At 52.6% G+C, this 20,953-nt stretch overlaps 1 protein-coding gene across 1 annotated transcript; it reads left to right on the forward strand.

The window, feature by feature from the left end:
- The first annotated feature begins 646 nt into the window (after positions 1 to 646).
- Positions 647 to 20,281, forward strand: Ttll12 (tubulin tyrosine ligase like 12). Its single transcript, XM_041671686.1, has 14 exons — positions 647 to 830; positions 4,839 to 5,008; positions 7,332 to 7,530; positions 8,250 to 8,409; positions 8,498 to 8,631; positions 11,113 to 11,189; positions 13,755 to 13,871; positions 14,025 to 14,219; positions 14,540 to 14,651; positions 15,759 to 15,910; positions 16,280 to 16,361; positions 17,033 to 17,101; positions 17,634 to 17,772; positions 18,796 to 20,281. The coding sequence occupies exons 1-14, from the start codon at positions 669 to 671 to the stop codon at positions 18,945 to 18,947; spliced, it is 1,920 nt and encodes a 639-aa protein (XP_041527620.1). The 5' UTR covers positions 647 to 668; the 3' UTR covers positions 18,948 to 20,281.
- The last annotated feature ends 672 nt before the right edge of the window (positions 20,282 to 20,953 follow it).

Consider the following 20,953-nt stretch of genomic DNA (forward strand, 5'->3'; position numbering starts at 1 on the left):
AACAAAAGTGCTTGCCATACAACCTTGATGTCTTGAGGTGATCCCTGGGACCCACATAAAAGTAGGAGAACGGACTTCACGATGTTTGTTCATCGATGTCCACAAGGACACACACATACTCTGTCTCTCTCTCTCATACACAACACACACACACGCACACCAAAATAAAATAAAATAGCTGGAAAAATGACTTAGTGGTAACTGCTCTTGCAGAAGACCAGGGTTCAGATCCCAGCACCCCATGTGTAATTCTAGTTCCAAGGAACCTGACACCCTTTTCTGGCCTCCACGAGATGCACACATACATGCATGCAAGTAAGCATTCATACACATAAATTTAAAAATTTTTTAAACTAAAATTAAAAGAATAACAACAACAACAAAAAAAAAACTCTAGCACAACAAAATCGTAACCAGGGCGAGGACTGTCTGACCTCCTCCCCCACCCCAACCCCACCTGCCCCACGAGAACAAGCTCTTCCGGTTCTGACCACGTGGGGCGCTCTAAGCAGCACTCCCAGCACCCTCCGCGGCAGTCCCGGGATGAATGGGAAGACACGCCCCTAGCGCGCATGCGCACTCTCAGGATCTCCCAGCCCAGGAGGCTGGCGCGTGCGCGCCGTACGCTTAACTCCGGCGGTGGGCGGCGCTGTGCGCATCCGAGCACCATGGAGGATTACCCGGGTCAGCGGCGCGGCAGTCCGGGCCGCACCGAGAGGCTGAATGAGCGGCTGCTGGACGAGTTCGTGTCGCTGCACGGTCCTGCGCTGCGCGCCTCGGGCGTCCCGGAGCGGCTATGGGGCAGTCTCCTGCACAAGCTGGAGCACGAGGTACCGGGCAGCGCGGGCTGGGGCGGGTTATGCAGACGATTGGGGAGCGCAGTCCAGCGGCTCCAAAGGGCTCACTTACAGGCTCAGGAGTGGTGTGTGTCTGGGAGTCATAGGGCGACCGTCCGAGAGCTGCACCTGTGCTGCCATCCTGTAGGGTCTGACCCTGCCAAGGATGAGCTGGGATCTGTAGACTGGCATGCACTTGGCTCTCGGCATCCCAACATCTCTGCTGCGGCGTATAGATTAAGAGTTGCTTCCCACGGCTCGAGTCGGCAGTCACACCCTTTGTAAACTAAGGAGGCCCGGCGAGATGGAGAAGACGCTTAAGAGAGGGTGAAAAGTGTTCCCTTTCAAACGTGAGGGAGTAGCTCTATCTTTTCACTTGAGCTAGGTAGGGGTGTACGGCCTCTGCTGCCTGAAAACTGGGCCGTGGGTTTGGGTGTTAAAACAGTAGAGGCTGGACTGGGCGGAGGGTCTTTTCCGAACCTAGAGTTGTTTGATGTCACTTCAGGACACCGCCTCCCACTCGAAACCCACTAAAGCTGCAGGTAATCAGGAGAAGCCAAGTACTAGGAGTCCCGAGTCTTGCTATGGGGCCGACTCACCCTCTTTGGTCCAGTTCCACGCTATATATGGGCCAGATAGTTACTGCTCAAAGCCTGTCTGTGGTGCAGCTCACTGTGTGGAGTGCTTATCTAGCCTTGCTGGGAGGTTGCTCCATCCCTAGTCCTATGGGAACGGAGGTGCAGAGCGTTCAGCGGGCTAGAGATAGAATGTGACCTGAGGCTACAGCTCCCAGTCTACCCAGACAGCAGAGCAAAGCGACTGCACTGACCTGTGTGGTTGGTCGGAGTATTAGATGCGTTTTCCACTTTCAGTGTGGTTTTCGGCCATTACCATGGTCGTAGATTGAGGCTCATTGTTAGTGGAGTTCATATAACTGGGTGGTTCCCTCTATTCAGGTGCTGGGCCCACCCATTTGGCCACTTTCTGCAGACTTGCCTTAATCCCAGACCAATGCTGAGCTAGAACCCAGGCCCCCATCTGTTAGTGGGGTTAAAAGGCTACCCATGAGGCTGCCTGAAAGGACTGTTTTAGGAATGCCCTGGGGTCCAACTCAGCCAGCCTCCAAGGGCACCCTCACTTGGACAGGTGACACCCCACCTAAGCCATGTCTCACTTGGAAAGCAGGGATGAAGAAACAAGCACCTGGCTCCCTGTGGAGGGGGGAGAAGGGGGGAATGGTAACAAATGAACTTCAGCAGATGTCCTATGCCTTCTCACGCAGGCTGCTGTGGCCTAGCCAGGGACAGCCATCGTTTTCGGGGTTTTTTGTGTTTTTTTTTTTGTTTTTTTGTTTTTTTGTCCCAGGCTTTCCAGACAAAGCTGAGTCACCACAGTGAGACCTGCCACCAGACCCAGAGGGAATGCTCAGCAGGACTGTGTACCTGCATGCAGAGAGCCACCCTCCCCCACCAGCCATTCAGCCCTGGTTCCTTACCTTGATCAGTTCCACAGAAAAGACAGGAGGTGTTTTTAAAAACACCCTCCCTCCCACTCGGAGGAACATCCACAGCTGTTACCTCCCTAGGGGTCACAGCTAACAGGCAGGGTTGGTTCCTGCATACCCTCAGAGTCGGTCAAGGGGCTGGAGATTGAAACATAAACAGAGACACGGGTAACGCCAAGAATGCCCCCTTTATGTGTTCCAGGGCAGCTTATATAGGGCCTCCTAGACTAATGGCCACACCCTGACTCTCAGCCCACCAGAAACCACTCCCCTGCCATCAGGAACTCCTGAGAATCTCGTGCTCAGAGCAGCTGCAAAGCAACTTGTTTGCTCAGAGCAGCTGGAAGCATAGGAAAACAAGTTTTCTCTGGCAGGCAGGGGGTCCACAGTTCCCAGCATCCCAGCAGAGGAAAAGCCAAGCCAGGCTTCAGGTTAGAAAGTTTGGGGTGAAAGCCAGGGAGTTGGAGGACCTTTGATACCTGAGGTATGGGATCCAGCCCCCCCCCCAGTTTTAAATGAAGGCAAACCTCCCCCAACCCAGGGCTGCTTCAGGGATCAAAGGAGTACTTGGTTGAGACTCTGCCCTTGTTCTTCACCTAAAGCTTCCCTTATATTCTGGTTGGCCTGCCAGACTCCACTCTGGAGAAGGGCAACTTCCCACTCCCACACATTTTGTACATTAACTTGGTGTGCGGGCACATACCTGGGAGTCAGAAGACAACTTTCAGAAGTTGGTTCCACCTTGAGATATCGATGACCAAACTCAGATCATCAAGCTTGGTCACAATCACCATTACCCAAGAGCCATCTCACCAGTGGTTACCTCCCACCCCCACCCCATGCCTTTGCCTTCCCAGCCTGTGGTTACTTCTCTCCTCTCCACACCCTAGAACTGCAGGTCTGAATCTTTCCCCACAGGCTCTCTCCCACAGCTTCCCAGGTCCGGAGGAGTTAAAAGAGTCCAGCCCTCTTGTCCCTGCAGAGACCCCCCCCCCCCTTGTTTCTGGCCTCAGGGAGTGTGTCTGTGCCTGAGAAGGTTGTAGCTGCCCCAGAGTGGTAGAGGTTGGAGGGATGGACTTGCCAGCTGCGTCCCATTTCATCTGGTTCTTGCAGCTGGCCTAACCTGTAAGAGTCTTTGCCACAGCCCAGGCCCCATTCCATGTCTTTCTTTGTTTTAGTAATTTAAACTGCCCAACAAACCCAGACCTTCCTGCCAGACAGATGGGGAAACCGAGTAACAGAGGGTTTGAGCTAACTTTTCCAGGATTATCGGGGACCAGCCTCAACAAAAATGCCACTCGCCGGGGTATGGGCGTTGGGATTTAGAAATATTAATGAAGAATGCGAAGACACGAAAATAAGACAGAAAAATATAGAATAGTTACTGGGAAAGAGTTCCACTGAATACTGAAATCGCCCACATTTAATTTCCAACTGCTTAAAATACCTCAACCCCAAAAATCTGCATAAAGATGATACAAGGAAATGTGCAGACAAATTGAAGGTCCCCAGCTACAGTAGTCAAAACATTCTGTTGCTAGAACAAAGGAAGTCATGCTCACATCCTAGAACAAAACATTCTGTAGGCACACCATTCCCTGGGTGGAATCTATGTTATCTCCTTAAGGGAACTGGAACCTTAGTTGGCTCCTGAGACTTTTGTTTGAGACAGAAATGTATCTACTTACCCTCTTCCTGAAATACAAGGCCTGGCTATTAGCCTCACCTTTTGACAGTAACCTTGAGCGAGCACAATTCTGAGAACCTAAATCGAGGTGGGCACAGTAACATTGAAGGAATAGAGGTAAGTTTCAACTCTGACCTTTGGTCAGCGTGGATATAGGCTCACATTTTTGGGCCTCCATATGGGACCGCATGTATATGGCAAAGCTCTGAGATTCAAACCTCATAAGTGGGCCTCAGGTTCTAAAGGTTCCCACCCCCACTCCCTTGCTGGCTTATGACACACCTGAGGTGCCTTTGTGGTGGGAACTGGGAGGGAGTGTGGGAGAAGAGGCCGGCTTGTTGCCTCTCCAGCTGTCCTTGACTCCCAACTGTTCCTGGTTTGGGAGATCCAATCCCCACATCCTCCAGTTCCCGCTCTGCTCAGAGAGTTGTCCCAGCATCCTCCGGCCACACTTTCTGTGCGCCAGTATGGGGAGGTGCCTGTGGGCTACCCCAGCTGTCCGGTATCACAATAGTTCTTATGAAAGTGAAGTCAGGGTACTCCTGCCAGCCACCGTCCTGATCCCCCATCTCATACCCTCTGCCATTGGGGTCTCATTTCCCTTGTAAAACAAGGGGTGCAGACTAAGAAAATTCTGCTATGGATACTTTGTGACTTTTCTAAAGTGTGCTGTGCTGGTGACATCCCTAGGAGGGCTTGGTTCTGTTAGATGTTGCTAAGAGGCTGTATGGTAAATAGAGCTTGCTCCTTGGAGGTAAAGGGGTCAGGAGTCTCCTGCCCACACTCCTGATTCCTTGTGCTCTGGCCATAGGTTTTCGATGCTGGGGACATGTTTGGGATAATGCAAGTGGAGGAGGTGGAGGAGGCTGAAGACGAGGCCGCCAGGGAGGCTCAGAGGAAGCAGCCCAATCCTGGGAGTGAGCTGTGCTACAAGGTCATCGTGACCAGTGAGAACGGCGTCCAGGCTGATGACCCCAACAGGTAGGACCCGAGTCTAGGCATCGGTCTTTTAAGTTTCTGACTTCGTTTTAGAGAGATTTCACCCAGACTCGTTTTCCCTTTGAAGTGAGCAGCCTGTGGTGTTCCCACGGGCTCTGGGGGTAGTGTCTGCGCCTATGCTGTTGACAGTCTGCCAGGATTCCTGCTTGATGCTCCTGGAAAGCACATCCCTGTAACCTCACTGCAGGGTACTCTAGCTCTTGGTTCTGCTGAGAGCAAGCAAGCCCAGGGGAAGGACTTGCATGAAGTTGTCCAGTCAGTTAAAGATGAACCCAGCTACGCCTAACTGAGCCTGGCATTGCTAAGGGCCCTTGTCCCCTCTCCTTGAAGCCTGCTGACACAATCCTGGAAGCAGGAAGACTAGACCAAGCCTGGTGTTGCCCAGGGCCAAATCTAGAATCAGGACTTCCTATCTTCCAGGGAACCGGGGTGAACCTATGGGCCCCTCTCCCAGAAGCTTCGTCTAAACCTTGAGGAAGAAACTTCCTGGGTTTCCTTGGCATCTGGTGTCTTGTACCAAGCTTTGTCTTTTTCTTCACCAGCCTCTAAGTGAGCTATGGAGACTGCTCTACTGATGGCAGAGTAGCACTCCCCAGAAGCTCAAGCCTCACTCTGCCCAGTGCCGCCCACACCTCAGCACCTGGGAAGTAGCTGGGGATGGACCACCCCCATAAACTAGCCTTTTGGAACCTGTCTTTGTAACTCTCCTGTTGCTGTGATAAATTATACCCACCAGGTCAGCTGAGGAAGAAAGGGTTTGTTCTGCCTCACAGTGTAAAATACAGTCTGTCATGGGGTGGGAGAGGGAAGGCACAGGGCAGGAGCCCCCTAGCAAGAGCTTGAAGCAGTCTCTCATATCTGCAATGGAGAAATAGAACAACGGATGCATTGTTGGTGTTCAGCTGCCTTTCTGCAGTTTATGAAGTCCAGGATGGCCTGCTCAGGGAATGGTCCCTCCCACAGTTAAGACGTGTCTCCCCACATCGATTAGCAAAATCAAGACAGCCTCTCACGGGCACACCCAGAGGCCCATCCCCTGGGTGATTCTGCACTCTGTCAAGTTGACAGCTCTGGCCTTCACCAAGCACGAGAGTCTGTTTCAGGTTTCAACCCCCTCTACTCTTAAGAACGTTGTCGCTCCGAGTATTACATTTGCCAGGCCCCGTTTCTCTGTCCTCAGTACCCCACACCTACCTGGCCATGACTATTGTTACACTTCATGGTCACTCCCAAATGCACACCTCTGAGCGTGTGGCTCTGTGCCACACACTGCATTGTGCAGGAATAAACCAGCCTTTGAGGATATGCAAACAGACTAGGGGACTAACAGCATACTGATAGATTCCTGAACTTGGTCTCGAACATGACCTAGAATATTGCTGTTCCTTTTGTTTTGTAGGGGCTGTGTGCTCAGGGAGGGGCTGCCTTGTTCAGTGGGTACCTGTATATGTGAAGTCCCTTAACCCAGCAAAGCTTGCTGGAGCCAGGATTAGAAAGACAGGCCTGGTCAGGTGGTGGTGGTGGCACACGCCTTTAATCCCAGAATTTGGGAGGCAGAGGCAGGCAGATTTCTGTGAGATTGAGTCCAGCCTGGTCTACAGAGTGAGTTTCAGGATGACCAGGACTACACAGAGAAACCCTGTCTTGAAAAGAAAAGAAAAAGAAAGGCTTGGCCTCTCCCATGTGAAGTTCTTGGTGCCATTAGGTCCTGGGGTACACACGCATGCATGCAGCTTTGTCACCTGCCTGCTGCCACTCCCAGTGGGTAGAGCCTTTGCTTGTGTTGAATGCCTGTCGCTGCTAGATCTGCAGCCAGCAGGGTGGCAGCATGAGCCTTTGCCCTGTGCGAGCGTGACCACATTTGTTCCGTGTGAAACTCATGTTCATCTGGGATTGGAAACAGGGACCTTCCACTGTCCTCCTTTAGAATTTAGAGGAGCTCTTACTTCTCAGAGCCACACTGAGTGGGTGGCAGAAAGGTGGCATTGGGCCGGGGCATCATAACTGAGGTGCCGTGGAAAGTAAGTCTCAGGAGGGCTGGGCACCAGAGTTTGGGTGTTATCTACTTTCTGCCCTGACTGCGTAGTACAGTGGTTCTCAACCTGGGGGTCGAGCGACCCTTTCGTAGGGGTCACCTGAGACCACTGGAAAACACAGAAATTTACTTTACAATTCTTAACAGTAGCAAAGTTACAGTTATGAAGTGGCAATGAAAATAACTTTAGTTGGGGGTCACCACACTATAGCATTAGGAAGCTTGAGAACCACACTGATTTAGGGCTTTGTGGATGCCTTGTACCTGCAGCATCTTCCTCATCGACCACGCCTGGACGTGCCGTGTGGAGCATGCGCGGAAACAGCTGCAGCAGATACCTGGACTCTTGCACCGCATGGCTAACCTGATGGGCATCGAGTTCCATGGTGAGGTGCCCAGCCCAGAAGTTGTGGCCCTGGTGCTGGAGGAGATGTGGAAGTTCAATCAGACCTATCAGCTGGCCCATGGGGTGAGTCATCTCCCTTTCTCCCAGGCCTGGTAGAAGCCCTCTTTGGTCCCTGTACCTTTACCAGATGTATGTTACCAATAATAAAGCAAAGCCAAACAGTCAGGTTACAGCCAGGCATGGGGGTACACCCTTTTCTCCCAGTATGTGGAAGGAAGAGGTAAGTGGATCTCTTAGAGTTCAAGGCCAACCTGGTGTAGCTAATTGTAGGCCAGCCAGAGCTACATAGAAGACCTTATCTTGGTACCTGGAACCAACCGAGGCTGGGAACCAAGGTACCTATTCTGCCTTTGCACTTAAGGGACACAGGCCTCCCTCCCTCAGACCTCTAAAATTGAGTTCTGGTGACTCAGCTGCTCCTTCCAAAATGTTGCCCTCCGTGGTTCCCACCACCCTTGCTAGGAGAGCAAAACCCTTTGACACACCTGCAGGCCTTCATCCGCCTCCCTGCCACCCTTGCAGGCTCATCCTCCTGGCTCTCAGCTTGGGGAAAGCCATGCTTGTTTCTTATGGTCCAGCTCCTTGAGCCGCACCCACCCAGCATAGCATATTGGACTCATCCCTGCCATTACTGGGCTAGTGCCTTGTTTCCACAGGCCTGGGTCAGTCAGTGGGATTGAGGGAGCCTCCAAGCTCCAAAGTAGGCCGAGGGGAAGAGTGGTTGATGTTGGGTGTGCAGGTGGGTGGACGTGTGGCCGAGGATTGTTGCATTCTGCCCACAGACAGCTGAAGAAAAAGTCCCAGTGTGGTACATCATGGATGAGTTTGGCTCCAGGATCCAGCACGCAGATGTGCCCAGCTTTGCCACCGCTCCCTTCTTCTACATGCCCCAGCAGGTGGCCTACACACTGCTGTGGCCCCTCAGGGACCTAGACACGGGCGGTAAGTCAGGTGCCTGCATACCCCAGAGGATGGGCCTTGGGCAAGCCTCCTGCCACCCCCACTGATGGGCGTGCGTGTCTTGGCGCAGAGGAGGTGACCCGGGACTTTGCCTACGGAGAGGCAGACCCTCTGATCCGGAAATGCATGCTGCTGCCCTGGGCCCCTGCCGACATGCTGGACCTCAGCTCCTCTACGCCTGAGCCTCCCGCCGAGTACTATCAGGTGTAGTGTTTGGTGGTTTCTGGAATGTTCTCTATACAGTCACTAAATGTTAATGTCGGCTGGATTCCAGGCTCCAGACCAATGACTGTGGGATGAGGGAATCATTTGGGGAACACCTGAGAGATAAGGGGCTTGATGCACACCAGCTGCCTAAGCCATGCAGTTTGTCATCTGTCCTGATCTCGATCCCGGGTAGCCTGGGTTTGGGATCGGTGGCCTATGCAGCTAGACCTGGCTGTACACGCTGCTCTGTCCCTCCTCTTCTCATAATGCTCCTTCACAGGGTACAGAACGATACTAGCTGTTCCTCCATGTCCATGGGGATGGGTTGCGGGACCACACAGATGCTAAAGGCAGTGGGTGCTCAGGTTTGCTACGTAGAACTGCCAGCGCTGCCCCCAGTGTCCATCCTTCTCTGGATTGTTTGTAATTCTCGGTACAGTAGCAGTGCTCTGTGGACAGTCATGTGGTTTGGGAATGATGACACACAGATGTTTGCACACATTCTCTACAGAGGACCCCCCCTCCCCCAAAACACTTCTGACCTACTGTTAGCTGAATCTGAAGTCATGGGGCCCATAGGTTCATAGGGCCGACTACCCTGTAGTACATTTCACAACACAGCAGGCCCTCAAGGAGTCCTGAACAACCTGTAAGTTAGGACCCTGTGGGTTCACTCAAAAATGCCTGGCTCCCGAGAGCTCTGGTGGTGCACGCCTTCAATCACAGCACTCAGGAGGCAGAGCCAGGCAGATGTCTGTGAGTTCCAGGCCAGCCTAGTCTACAGAGCTAGTTTCAAGGCAGCTAGAACAGTTACACAGAGAAGCCCTGTCTCAAAAAAAGAAGTGGTGCCTGTCTATACGAATCAGGAACGCAGCCCCTAACAGCCGGAGAGATAGCCTAGTGGTTAGAAAGCACTGGCCGCTACTGCGGAGAACCTGTGTTCGCTTCCCAGTGCCTGGGTCAGGCAGTTTCAGGTTCCATGGAATCCAGCACCCTTCTCTGACCTCTGTGGACACTGCACACATAAGATGCACACACTAGTAAATACTCAGTGCACATAAAATAATATAAAAACATCTTAAGTGGGGGTGGGGCTGAAACTTCCCTTGTCCTCAGATCTTTACGCACAGGAGCTGTGCCTAGTGTTCACAATTCTGTTGATGTTAAACATGGTGGGGTGGGGAGAGTTAGGAGTCCAAAATCAAGGAACCACAGAGACTCAGCAGGGCCAAAAACCTTGCCCTTATTGTATTTGTGTCTACTCTGGCATGCAGAAATCTGATACCACTGAGTCTTGGGAAATTGTGGAATTACGTTAACTTGGGTTGTAATGGAAGCTCCGCGAGTTGCCGATTGGCGGAGGCAGATCGCAGTCATGGTCTGGTGACACCTTGCTAAATCAGCAAGACAGAGCAGGAGGTGCCGTACCGCATGCTGGGGATTCAGAGTTGGGCTCTCAGCCTCCTCAGTGTTCGTATTTAGTCAGGGTTAGGGGAATGTGGAATTGGGTGCTGTAGGTGAGGTTTGAGGGTGACTAGGGAAGGTCCCACTGGCCTCCAGCGGTCTCTCAGTAAACGGTGAAGAATTAGCACCTTCCTTGGAAAGCTGTTGCAGGCAGGAAAAGATGACCAGGAGGCCAAACACTGCTCACCTGAAACCTTATTTGCATAGGACCACGGGTCCAGGCTGCGATCTGACCCTGAGGTGACCTGTGTTGGTAACAAACGACTCAACAGCTTAGGACAACAGATATTTTACTGCCTCCCACAGTTTCGGGGGGGGGGGGGGCAGGAACTAGAGACAGTGTTTAACAAGTGCTTTGGTTCAGGGTTTCCTGGGCATACAGACTGTCCCCCAAAGCTGAAGAGTCTGAGCCTTCCTGGAGCTGAGACGTTAGTATGTGGCAGTCAGACTTGGTGAGTCAGGCTGGCTGTCCCAAGCATCAGCCTCCACATAGGTGCCTCTACATGGGCTTCTCGGTGTCCTGGAGGCATGGCAGCTAGCTTGTCTTCAAGGGAGTGATCCAGGAGCAAGAAGGAGGGAGTTGAGGGGCCTGTGTTCTGGGCTCAAGAGCAGCATTGTCCCTTTGTCCCTGCTGCCCCTCACAAGTAGCTCCTTGAGTCCCGGGACAGACTGGGCTCTGCTTTACAAGGGAGTGTCAGAGTCTGTGGACCTGTTTTAAACTGTTACCCACGCTGGTCCAGGAACAGCCCTCAGGACTCCTCTCAGACTGAACGGCCCCTCCCTACACAGGTTTGACACCTCTCACCACTTGAGTCTGGAACACGGCTGCATGGAGAATGAGAACAATGTGTGTGTTCTTTGCCTATCCTGGACTCCTGGGGACCTGGGAGGCCTGAGTTTAGAGCCTTGAGTCAGGTAGCCCTGGGCTGCCACTGAGAGAGTTACGGACGTGTTGGGAAAGCCCATTGGTCATTGGCTGTCTTCATTGAGGTCTGTTTCTGCCTCTGATCCTAGGCCGTCTTGGAGGAAAACAAGGAGAAGCTGCCACTCGCCATTAGCCCAGTGACACGTCCACAAGGCCACGTCTTCAGGTACACACATAGCCCTCATTCTCTGTTCTCACTGAGACTTACCTTCAGTCATTGCCATTCCCAGGTTCCAGAACAAGTCGGTGGCCCAGGCAGGCCTTGGAATCCAGGCATGTTGGCAATAGTGCCAGTCGTGGAGTTCTTAGAACCACTGAGGAAAGTAGAGGGTGGGCGGGGCTGCCTGGAGAAGGCATCTATTGGACTTACCCTGGGAAATGAGGAAAAGCCAAACACAGTGCGCATTCCTATAATCTCAACATAAAAGATGAAGGCAGGAGGGTTACCACAAGTTCTTGGCTATCCTGGGCTACAAAGTAAAACCCTGTCTCAAAAAAGGATCAAGGTTGCCAGACAGTGGTGGCACACACCCTTAATCCCAGCACTCGGGAGGCAGACAGATCTCTGAGTTGGAGGCTAGCCTGGTCTACAGAGCAAGTTCCAGGACAGCTAGGGATACACAGAGAAATCCTGTCTCAAAAGTTAAAAAAAAAGTAGGGGAAGCACCTGTCCAAGGAGTTGAGGGTACAGGCAGTGGCAGGGAAGAGACAGCTGTGTTTCATGCTACGGGACCTGGGTACAGAGCCACACCCAATAGTGCTGAGCAGGGCCTCTGCCTTCCTTGGAGCCCTCTCTACAGCCCCCAGGTGCTAGATCCGTGGCTGCTGAAACTTGGTTCATCTAGAATAGGGCTGTGTGCACCATTCTGTCTGGTTTTAGGGATGGCCTCTCTCTACTGGGTCCTCCTGCTCTTGCCTGAAGCCAGAGAGAACCCTGGCCTTTGCTAAGGGGGTAAGGGAGTGTCCTGAGACACAGATCTGGCTGTGAACCCTCTGGAAAGGGCTAGATGGGGACCCAGGCAGAGTCTTGCTTGCGGCCGTGTTTCACGCTCACTCTCCTGACTCAGGCGGGTTACCTGCCTGGTGCCAGCCATTCCAGCAGGCCAGTGCCTCACTGCGAGTCCTTTCACTGCAGCATCTTACCTCACCCTATGCCCTGTGTCCCCTTTGCCTTCATACTCTGTTCCTTTAGAAATACAGTCACCTCCAGGCCCCGTCTTCACTTCTGTCGTGGGTTTGAAGTGTGACATAAGACCTGTCCCAGGACGCTTGTCTTGACAGCCCACCCACGGGAGGCCTGCAGATTCAGGAGCGCCCTCTGGGGACACCAACACTCTCACAGATCAAGGGGGACTGGGAGGTTGTCGGTGTATACCTAATGGCAGTGACTGGGGTGTTTTCAGGCTTTTAGTCTTCTTTTTTTAAAAAAAATAAAAGATTTATTTATTATGTATACAGTGTTCTGTCTGCATGTATGCCTGCAGGCCAGAAGAGGGCATTAGGTCCCATTACAGATGGTTGTGAGCCACCATGTGATTGCTGGGAATTAAACTCAGAACCTCTGGAAAAACAGCCAGTGCACTTAACCTCTGAGCCATCTCTCCAGCCTGGCTTTTAGCCTTATTCAAGAATGAAATAAAAGGGCCAGCAAGATGGCTTGGCCAGTAAAGGAACCTGCCACACGCCTGACAACCTAAGTTCAGTTCCTGGGACCCACATGGTGGAGGGAGAGAACCAACTCCCTACCACAGGTTATCTTCCGGCCTCTGCACACACAGAGACATACACAAATAATACACACAGATTATATAGTAGCAAGGAAGTTTATTCAAAATAAAGTGGTAAGTAGAGACTAGAAAGGAACCCACTGTCAAGACTGATGGAGTGGGCCACAGACTGAGGGTACTCAAGGTCCCAGTTATTGTTTGGGGTTTCCTTGTATAGGGTTCAAGAGAAAGTTGGTTTCTATTGGTATAACTTGGGTGATTTTACCTTTTTTCTGTTTTGTTTGGGGGTTTTTTGGTGTTCTTTTGTTTTTGTTTTTTTGTTTACTCTGTGTAGCCCTGGCTTTCCTGGAACTCAATTTATAAACCAGACTGGCCTTGAACTTAGAGATCCGCCTGCCTCTGCCTCTGTGTGCTGTGATTAATGGCACGCGCTAACACCGCCCAGCTTCTCCATTTTAACTAAGAGGCTTAGATTACTCTTTATTCACTGTGCACGTCCATTCCCGTAATGCATCCAACATTGATTTACATGTTGCCAATTATTCATGGGCGCATACAGTGGTAAATAAAAGAGTCTCCCTAAAAGTTGAGGGTAGTTCCGCTTAGGCCAGATTGACCTTCCTCCCAGGATGTATTTCTGAATAGAAACTGTCCAGGTTTAGTAACATAACAGGGAGGAGAAATTTGCTCCATTGTCTGCTGTTCAGAGTGGGAGAGTATAGCCCAAGCCAGTCAGAGTCCAGGACGCTAAGCTCTGCCTATGCTGGCCTGCCTCATATCCGTCCTGCTTTCCTAAGAACCCAGCATCTACAGAACACCTAAACCATCCCGTTGTCTTGACGGCAGATGGGAGGCAAGCTCTGTGCTCTCATCCTCTGTGGGGAACCTGCGCTTGTAAGTGTCTTTCTACACCAGGAATTCCCAGGGACTTGCTGACACAGAGCCAGGGTGAGCAGGAGCTCCTGCCTGCCGTCGGGCCTCTGCTCACTCGAGTCTCTCCGCAGGGTCCACTCAGATATGCAGCAGGTGCTCTGCCACCTCACGCACCCACGTTTCACTTTTACTGAAAGCGAGGCTGACGCCGACATCCTCTACCACTTCTCACACTTCAAGGACTACAGGTGGGTACCTGGCAGCCCACGGGGCCTCATACCCAATGTCTCTGACTACCTGCCACTCTCCCCGGGACCTCAAGCCTTCCTCTATACTCCCCACACCCCTCTCGGGGATGCTGAGCTGACCTCTGTGTTGGCCATACCTGCCTCCACCCACAGGACGTTCAGCCAGGAGAGGCCACAGGTGCTACTCAACCAGTTTCCCTGCGAGAACCTGCTGACTGTAAAGGACTGCCTAGCCTCCATTGCTCGCCGGGCCGGGGGTCCTGAGGGTCCCCGCTGGCTGCCCCGAACCTTCAACCTGCGCACTGAGCTGCCCCAGTTTGTCAGCTATTTTCAGCACCGGGAGAGGCGGTAAGTCCCCTAGACTCAAGGCAGGGCGGACACTCCTGGGTACTTCTGTTAGGATGCTGCAGCTCTGCCCATCCTTACCCCATGCCCAGCCTGCTCTTTAGCTGAGCACCTACCAGCGCTCTCATTGCTTCTGTGTCGGTGGGGTTGGGGAGTGCAGGTTCTGTACTATATTATTTCTCAGCTTCCAGCAAACTCTTCCTGGTTACCTCAGTGCTCTGTGACACGGTTTCCTAAAAGACATTAGCTCGCCAGTCAGCCTCTAGGTCCATGAGACACATTGTCTAAAAGGTGGGTGTGGCTCAGTTAATGCCTTCCCCCAGGGGTGAAGACAACCATTGGATCTGCAAGCCCTGGAACCTGGCCCGCAGCCTGGACACTCACGTCACCAACAACCTCCACAGCATCATCCGGCACCGAGAGAGCACCCCCAAGGTGGGCTTACAGCTCCCCCACCCGGCTGCTCCAGGCATAGGCAGAGACACCAAAGAGAGCAGGTGTGGGGACCTCCGGCTAGGTCTGAGGTTGGGAGAGTCAGTTCAGGGCCACTCGGCTTGTGGGGACTGGAGCACACCATGGCAGTACATGAGCTGATCACTGATGGAGCCCCCAGGTCTAACGTAGTGCTCCTGTAGGGTGGGCCATGCAGTGGCTGTGTGCAGGAGCTGCCTCAGACACAAGGTTCTCATGGCACAGGCTGGGAGAAAGTGGGCTTTGAGGACGGTGAGTCATTGTAGCGACTTGAGACAGCAGGTGGGAGTGGATGGGATTATTGGTGAGAATTCCTCCGTTAAAACCTGGAAACTAGGGCTAAGGAGATGGCTCAGTGGGTAAAGGAAGTACTTGCTTTGCAAGCATGAGAACCAGAGTTCAGTCCCTAGAATTCATGGGGAGGGAGTGTCAAAAAGCCAGGCATGGTCAGTCTAGCCTGCTTGTTAGACTCCAGGCCAGTAAGAGACCCTGTCTTTAAAGGGGGGGGGGGGGGGTCAACATGGATAACATCCAAGGAGTGGTGGCCGAGGTTGGACTCACGCACACACAAAGGCTGAAACTTGATGGAATTTTTTTTCCCTTTAAATAGAAAGGTGGGGATTAGAGAGATGGATCGGTGGTTAAGAACACCTGCTACTCTTGCAGAAGACCCAGTTTCTGTTCCCAGAACCTACATAGTGGCTCACAGCTGTCTGCAACCCCAATTCAGGTCATCTAACACTCTCTTCTGGCCCCTGGATGCTGCACGCATGTGGTACACATAACATACATGCAGACAAACACTTAACACATAAAAATAAATCTTTTTTAAAGTATAAAGTAGCAATGAACATAAAGAATTTGCTGTGCCTTAGCTAGAGTGTGAAAATGCCAGGAGTAGGGGGCAGCTGTATGTAGATGGCCGTGATGGCCTTGTGTGCAGTCCTGTGGACGTAGGTGAAGGAGACTCCCCCATCTTGGGGCTCGGGGTGAGGGCTCAGCACCTCCCAGGTTCTCTGTCCTGCCCAAGTGAGGTGAGCTACTGGTGAGTAAGTCCGCATCTGTCCCCAGGTTGTGTCCAAGTACATTGAAAGCCCCGTCCTGTTCCTTCGAGAAGACGTGGGGAGTGTCAAGTTTGACATCCGCTACGTGGTGCTGCTGCGCTCCGTGAGGCCGCTGAGCTTGTTCGTGTATGACGTGTTCTGGCTACGTTTCTCCAATAGGTAAATGGGACAGGGCAGGGCGGGGAAGGGGCTGACAAAGAAACCCCTTCGCTGTGGTGCCTAAAAGCTTGCCCTGAACTCCACCCACCCCAGCACACAGCCCACAGCTTCCAAGTGTTTAGTGACATCATTACTATAACGGATGTGACAGTCCCGTCAGCTGGTCATTAACCCAGAATCATGACGATGAACTGAGGCTTACAGAGAATCTCCAGCACATTTACTGGTCCTGACTCCAACATGGACTGAGGGACTGTCCCAACCCATAGATAGACAAGGGGAGCATTGTACCCCCAGCCCCAGCCAGCAGTGTGTGGCTGCTCCCCATGGAGCTTGGGAGCCCATCCTTAACCTATCCATTTGTTTCAGGCCCTTCTCACTCAGTGACCTAGATGACTATGAGAAGCATTTCACCGTCATGAACTATGACCCGGATGTGGTGCTGAAACAGGTAGGGTCTGCTGTGGCCCAAGGGCAAGTAGGTTCTCCCGTCACAGTCAGGTCCTGTGTCCTCTCAGGAAGTCTTTTTCTGCTGCTAAAGAGTACCCAGTGTTGAAGGTGTAGGAGCAGAGTTGAGGTCTCCGTAGGGCTCACTGCCGCACAGTGGGCACAATGGGGTCACAATGCCATCTGCATGCCAGGGCTAAAGGCATTGGGGCAGACAGCAGGCCAGTTATTTATTTTTAGGCTTTTTTGGGAGGGGGGAGTCTCATGTAACCCAGGCTAGCCTTGAACTCTCAGTTCCTGGGCCTCAACTTTGCATGTGAATCCTGGGTGCAGAGGCTGGTGGACTTCATAGTAACCTGGTTCCCACGGCCAACAGCTCTCAGAGGCCTCTGCGCTGCCCCAGCAGAGAGGCTGTGCTGACTCAGACCCTAAGTGGCCCTGTTGCTTCTCGTCCTCTTACCTTGATTGAGTTGAAAGCCAGGACTATCAAGGCAGCAGCCCTGCCTGCAAAGTCAGTGAGCTGAGCAGGGAGTCCTAGCCTTCCTTTTCATGGAAGGGGAAGCAGAGGCTCAGAGTGGAACTTCTGCCTGCCTGGAGTCTAACCTGGGCCTCCTGATATCCTGCTTCAGTCTAGAGACAGCTGCTGCCACCATAATTGTTTCTCATCTGTTTCAGGTGCACTATGATGAGTTCATCCCCCAGTTCGAAAAGCAGTACCCAGAGTTTCCCTGGAGTGGTGTCCAGGTGAGTCTTAGGCTCTGTCAAGCTGGGGCTATGAAAATCACTCTCTTCCCTGGCTGGACTAAGACCACCCCACCCACCCACCACACCCCCGCTGTGCTCTGGGCCTGTGTGTAGTGCTTCTGGAGGCTCTTCGGATGTCCTTCATCAGGAGGGAGGGAATTTGGGGTATCCTGGGGTAGCCCGGGAGCGATAGTCTCAGTCAGCCCCAGAAATCCATGCCCTTGGGGCCACAGGGAGTAGCGGGGGGCTAGTCACAGGACAGGAAACCAACCAATGTACTGGAGGTAGATTCCTGCACTAGGGTATGGCTTGGTGGTGCGTGCTTGCCTAGAATGCATGAAGCTCTGGACTCCTTCTTTACTGCAAAACAGAAACTGACTCCTGGAGTGTGGGGACAGGCAGACATGGCCATCTCACCAACTAGGAATGTAGATGGAGTAACCTGGATGACAGGGCTCAGGCAAGGATAGTGGTCTTGTTAGTCCAGAGTCAGTGTTGAGTTCACCTGTGATGGAGCATTCCTTGTCTCCAGGCTGAGATCTTCAAGGCCTTCACAGAGCTGTTCCAAGTGGCATGTGCCAAGCCACCGCCCATGGGCCTCTGCGACTACCCCTCATCTCGAGCTGTGTACGCTGTTGACCTCATGCTCAAGTGGGATAGCGATCCAGATGGTAAGGGGCCTCTCCACACCAAAGCCTTCCACCCAGTACCCCTATGCCCAGCCCTGCTGGCAGTGCACAAGACAGCCCTTGGCTATCTTTTGGTTTTATGTGTTTGAAAGTTCTGCACGCACGAGCATAACGGGTGCGTGAGTGTGTGTGTGTGTGTGTGTGTGTGTACACGAGTGTATGTGTGTGAACTGTGTGCATGATTGGTGTCCCCAGGGGTCAGGACACAGGACTTCTAATGTATGTATGTGTGTATGTGTATACTGTGAGTATGCCTGGTATCCCCAGGGTTCAAAGGACACAGGACCCCTGGAGTGTGTGTGGGCTTTGTGTACTGGGTATACTGTGTGTACTGTGTGCACGCATGGTATCCCCAGGGTTCAGAGGACACAGGCCCCCCGGAGTGTGTGGGTCTGTGTGTACCTGTGTATACTGTGTGCATGCCTGGTATCCTTAGTGGTCAGAGGACACAGGACCCCTAGAACAGGAGTTAAGAATGTATGTAAGCCACCATGTGGATTCTAGAAACTGAATCCAGGTGCAAAAACATAAAATGCTCTTAACTGCTAAGTCATCTCTCCAGTCCCACGGCTTTGGTTTCACGGAGAAGTTTCCCCTGTGGTCCAGCTTAGGTATCCTGGCCTGATCCACTGAGAAAGAGACACATTTGCTTCGGAGCGCAGGGGGAAGGTGACAAACTGGGCGCCACAGGAGCTCAGGACGGGATGTGTGCTGCTCCTCTGACCACACTAGTCATCGAAGCGTAAAGCGGTGTTCCCTCATTGTCCTAAGGGAAATGAGGTTGGGGTAGCTCCAGTCTTTATTTGGGGAACAGGTATATTAAACCAGGGAATCCATGTTCTAAGTCACACCCTGCGCCCACACATTGGGAATCGGGGCCTAAGTCTGTGGCCCGCATCACAGCCCCCCATCCCCCAGTTCTTCCGAGGCAGATGTGTGTTGGGTGTGTGTGTACCCTGACCTTGTTGCCGTCGCAGTCTTCCTACCTCTTAGTTTTGCCACCAGGAAAGCGGGTGATGCAGCCCCAGATCCTGGAGGTGAACTTCAACCCTGACTGTGAGCGAGCCTGCAGATACCACCCCACATTCTTCAACGATGTCTTCAGCACCCTCTTTCTGGATGAGACCGACAACTGTTCCATCACCCGTATCATCTAGGTGCCCAGAGCCGTCCTGCCTGTATTCACAGCTGGTTCCAGCCCCAGCTCCTGGAGCTGCTTCTGCGGTCCCAGCCTTCTCCTCTTCCTCCCTCCCCCACACCCAGTCAGAGACGTGTTCCTGCTTCTTACGTGGGACATCAGGTCCACACCTTGTGGCAGAGCTGGACAGGAAGTGGTGTCGCCGGGGCTGGATGCTACCCCTGGCACTCTCCACACCTCCTGACACCCTCTGTCCTCTGGTGAGGCTCCTGCTCAGCCAAGGACTTTACACCTAATATCCAGAGTTTTCATACAGAGGGAGGGGTGTTCACAGAAACAAGGTTCCGCAGGGAAATGTTTGGGAACCTTGTATCCAGCAGGGCCAGGGAGTTCTCTGCCCTCCTTTTTAGGGTGTCAGCACCCTGTGTTGTACCCACAGGCCCCAGAACAGCCAGGGGAAAACATTTGCCAACCCAGCCTTAGGCCTAGGCCTCCTCCAGCAGAGCCTTCACCAGCAGACTTCCCGCCATGCCTGCCCTTGGTGTTTCCCTTCCTGGGAAGCTGGACTGTTAAAGAGTTCCGTGCTGTTAGGTGTTGGTAGCCCACGCCTTTAATCTCAGCACTCAGGAGGGAAAGGTAGGTGGATCTCTGAGAGTCCAAGGCCAGTCTAATCTATAGAGTGAGTTCCAGGACAGCTACAGAGAAACCCTGTCTCAAAAAACCAAAAAAAAAAAAAAAAAAAAAGTCCCGTGCTAGCGTCTTCACCGAGTTCCACTGTCCTCTGAGGTGAGGCTCCATGGCAGAATGCAGGCAGGGAGGCAATAGGACAATAGGATTGCCAAGGCTGCCAAGATGGCTCTGGGGAGAACTTCACATGAAAGAGGTCAGGCTGCCTCTTGCCAAAGCCTAGAGTCAAAATGATGAGGTTTTTGTATATGTGTGTTTATGTATATGTGTGTGTTTCTCTTAACCTACAGAAAGAAAATGTAAAATCTAGTTCTTTATTTTGTTGCTGGAATTGGAAGTCAGCTACAATTGTTTCTGTGACTGCCAGGTGCCTGGGTCCAGCCCACTAGTAAGTGGATCCAGTTAGGGTAGGGACTGCTTCCAGGGTGCTCTGTGGCTCCGGAGGGTGGAGCACTGTGGTGGCTCTTGTACTTTTGAAGGTAAACGTGACCTGAGCATAACTGGACATGGTTCATCCTGCCCATCTCTGGGCGTGCGGACCACAAGCTAGCAAGCCCATGTTGGATTCAGCCACTGCCAGAGGCAGGACAGATACTAATTATTTTGTCTCTGGAGAGTTGCTGGCCTCCCTGCCCTTTTATACTGCAATAAAATGTCTCCTTTTCACCTGGTCTTTTCTTTTTGGGGCCCTGGAGGCATAGGCCTGGGCTGGCATAACAGCTGTGTTCCCCCACGTTTGTGGGCATAGCCCAGCACGTCATCATGTGTGCTTCTGAGAAATGAGAGAAGAAAAAGCCAGTAGACCTCTGAGCTCCCTAACCCAGTTGACTTCCTAGTGATACCCCCAGCAAGCTGGAGAAGAGCTGTAACCTGTGGTGTCTCCATATCCAGCCCAGGGGTTTTGGGGATCATAAGGCCTGAGGCATGGCCTACCCGGTGGTCTTGGGAAATGGCATTTTCTCTGTGTTGTCTACTTGTTAGGATGTGGGAATGAGAGACCCCAACTCATGGGGTGGTCAAGAGGGTAGGGGGGGCTGATGAAAGACACAGGCCCTTACCTGGTACCACGTTAAAACATAAAGCACAGCTGTCCCAGGAGCAAGACTGAGCCACCTTGATTCTGCGCAGCTACCCAACAAGGGGTCACCTGTGCCCTTCAGGAACCTGAGATGCCAGGACATTTGTTCAGCGGCCCTACAGGGATGGTGTTGAATAGCGGTCCAGCAAGGTGGCTCCTCAGGAAAAAGCACCCGCTGCCCAGCCTGAAGACCTCCCTAGGACCTACATGGTAGAGAGAAGCAACTCCCACAGGTTATCCTCTGTGTGTACACCATGGGA

The sequence above is a fragment of the Microtus oregoni genome, unplaced genomic scaffold, assembly GCF_018167655.1.
Source record: "Microtus oregoni isolate MIOR12 unplaced genomic scaffold, Mior012 000022F_ref0000154, whole genome shotgun sequence".
Classification (NCBI taxonomy): Eukaryota; Metazoa; Chordata; class Mammalia; order Rodentia; family Cricetidae; genus Microtus; species Microtus oregoni.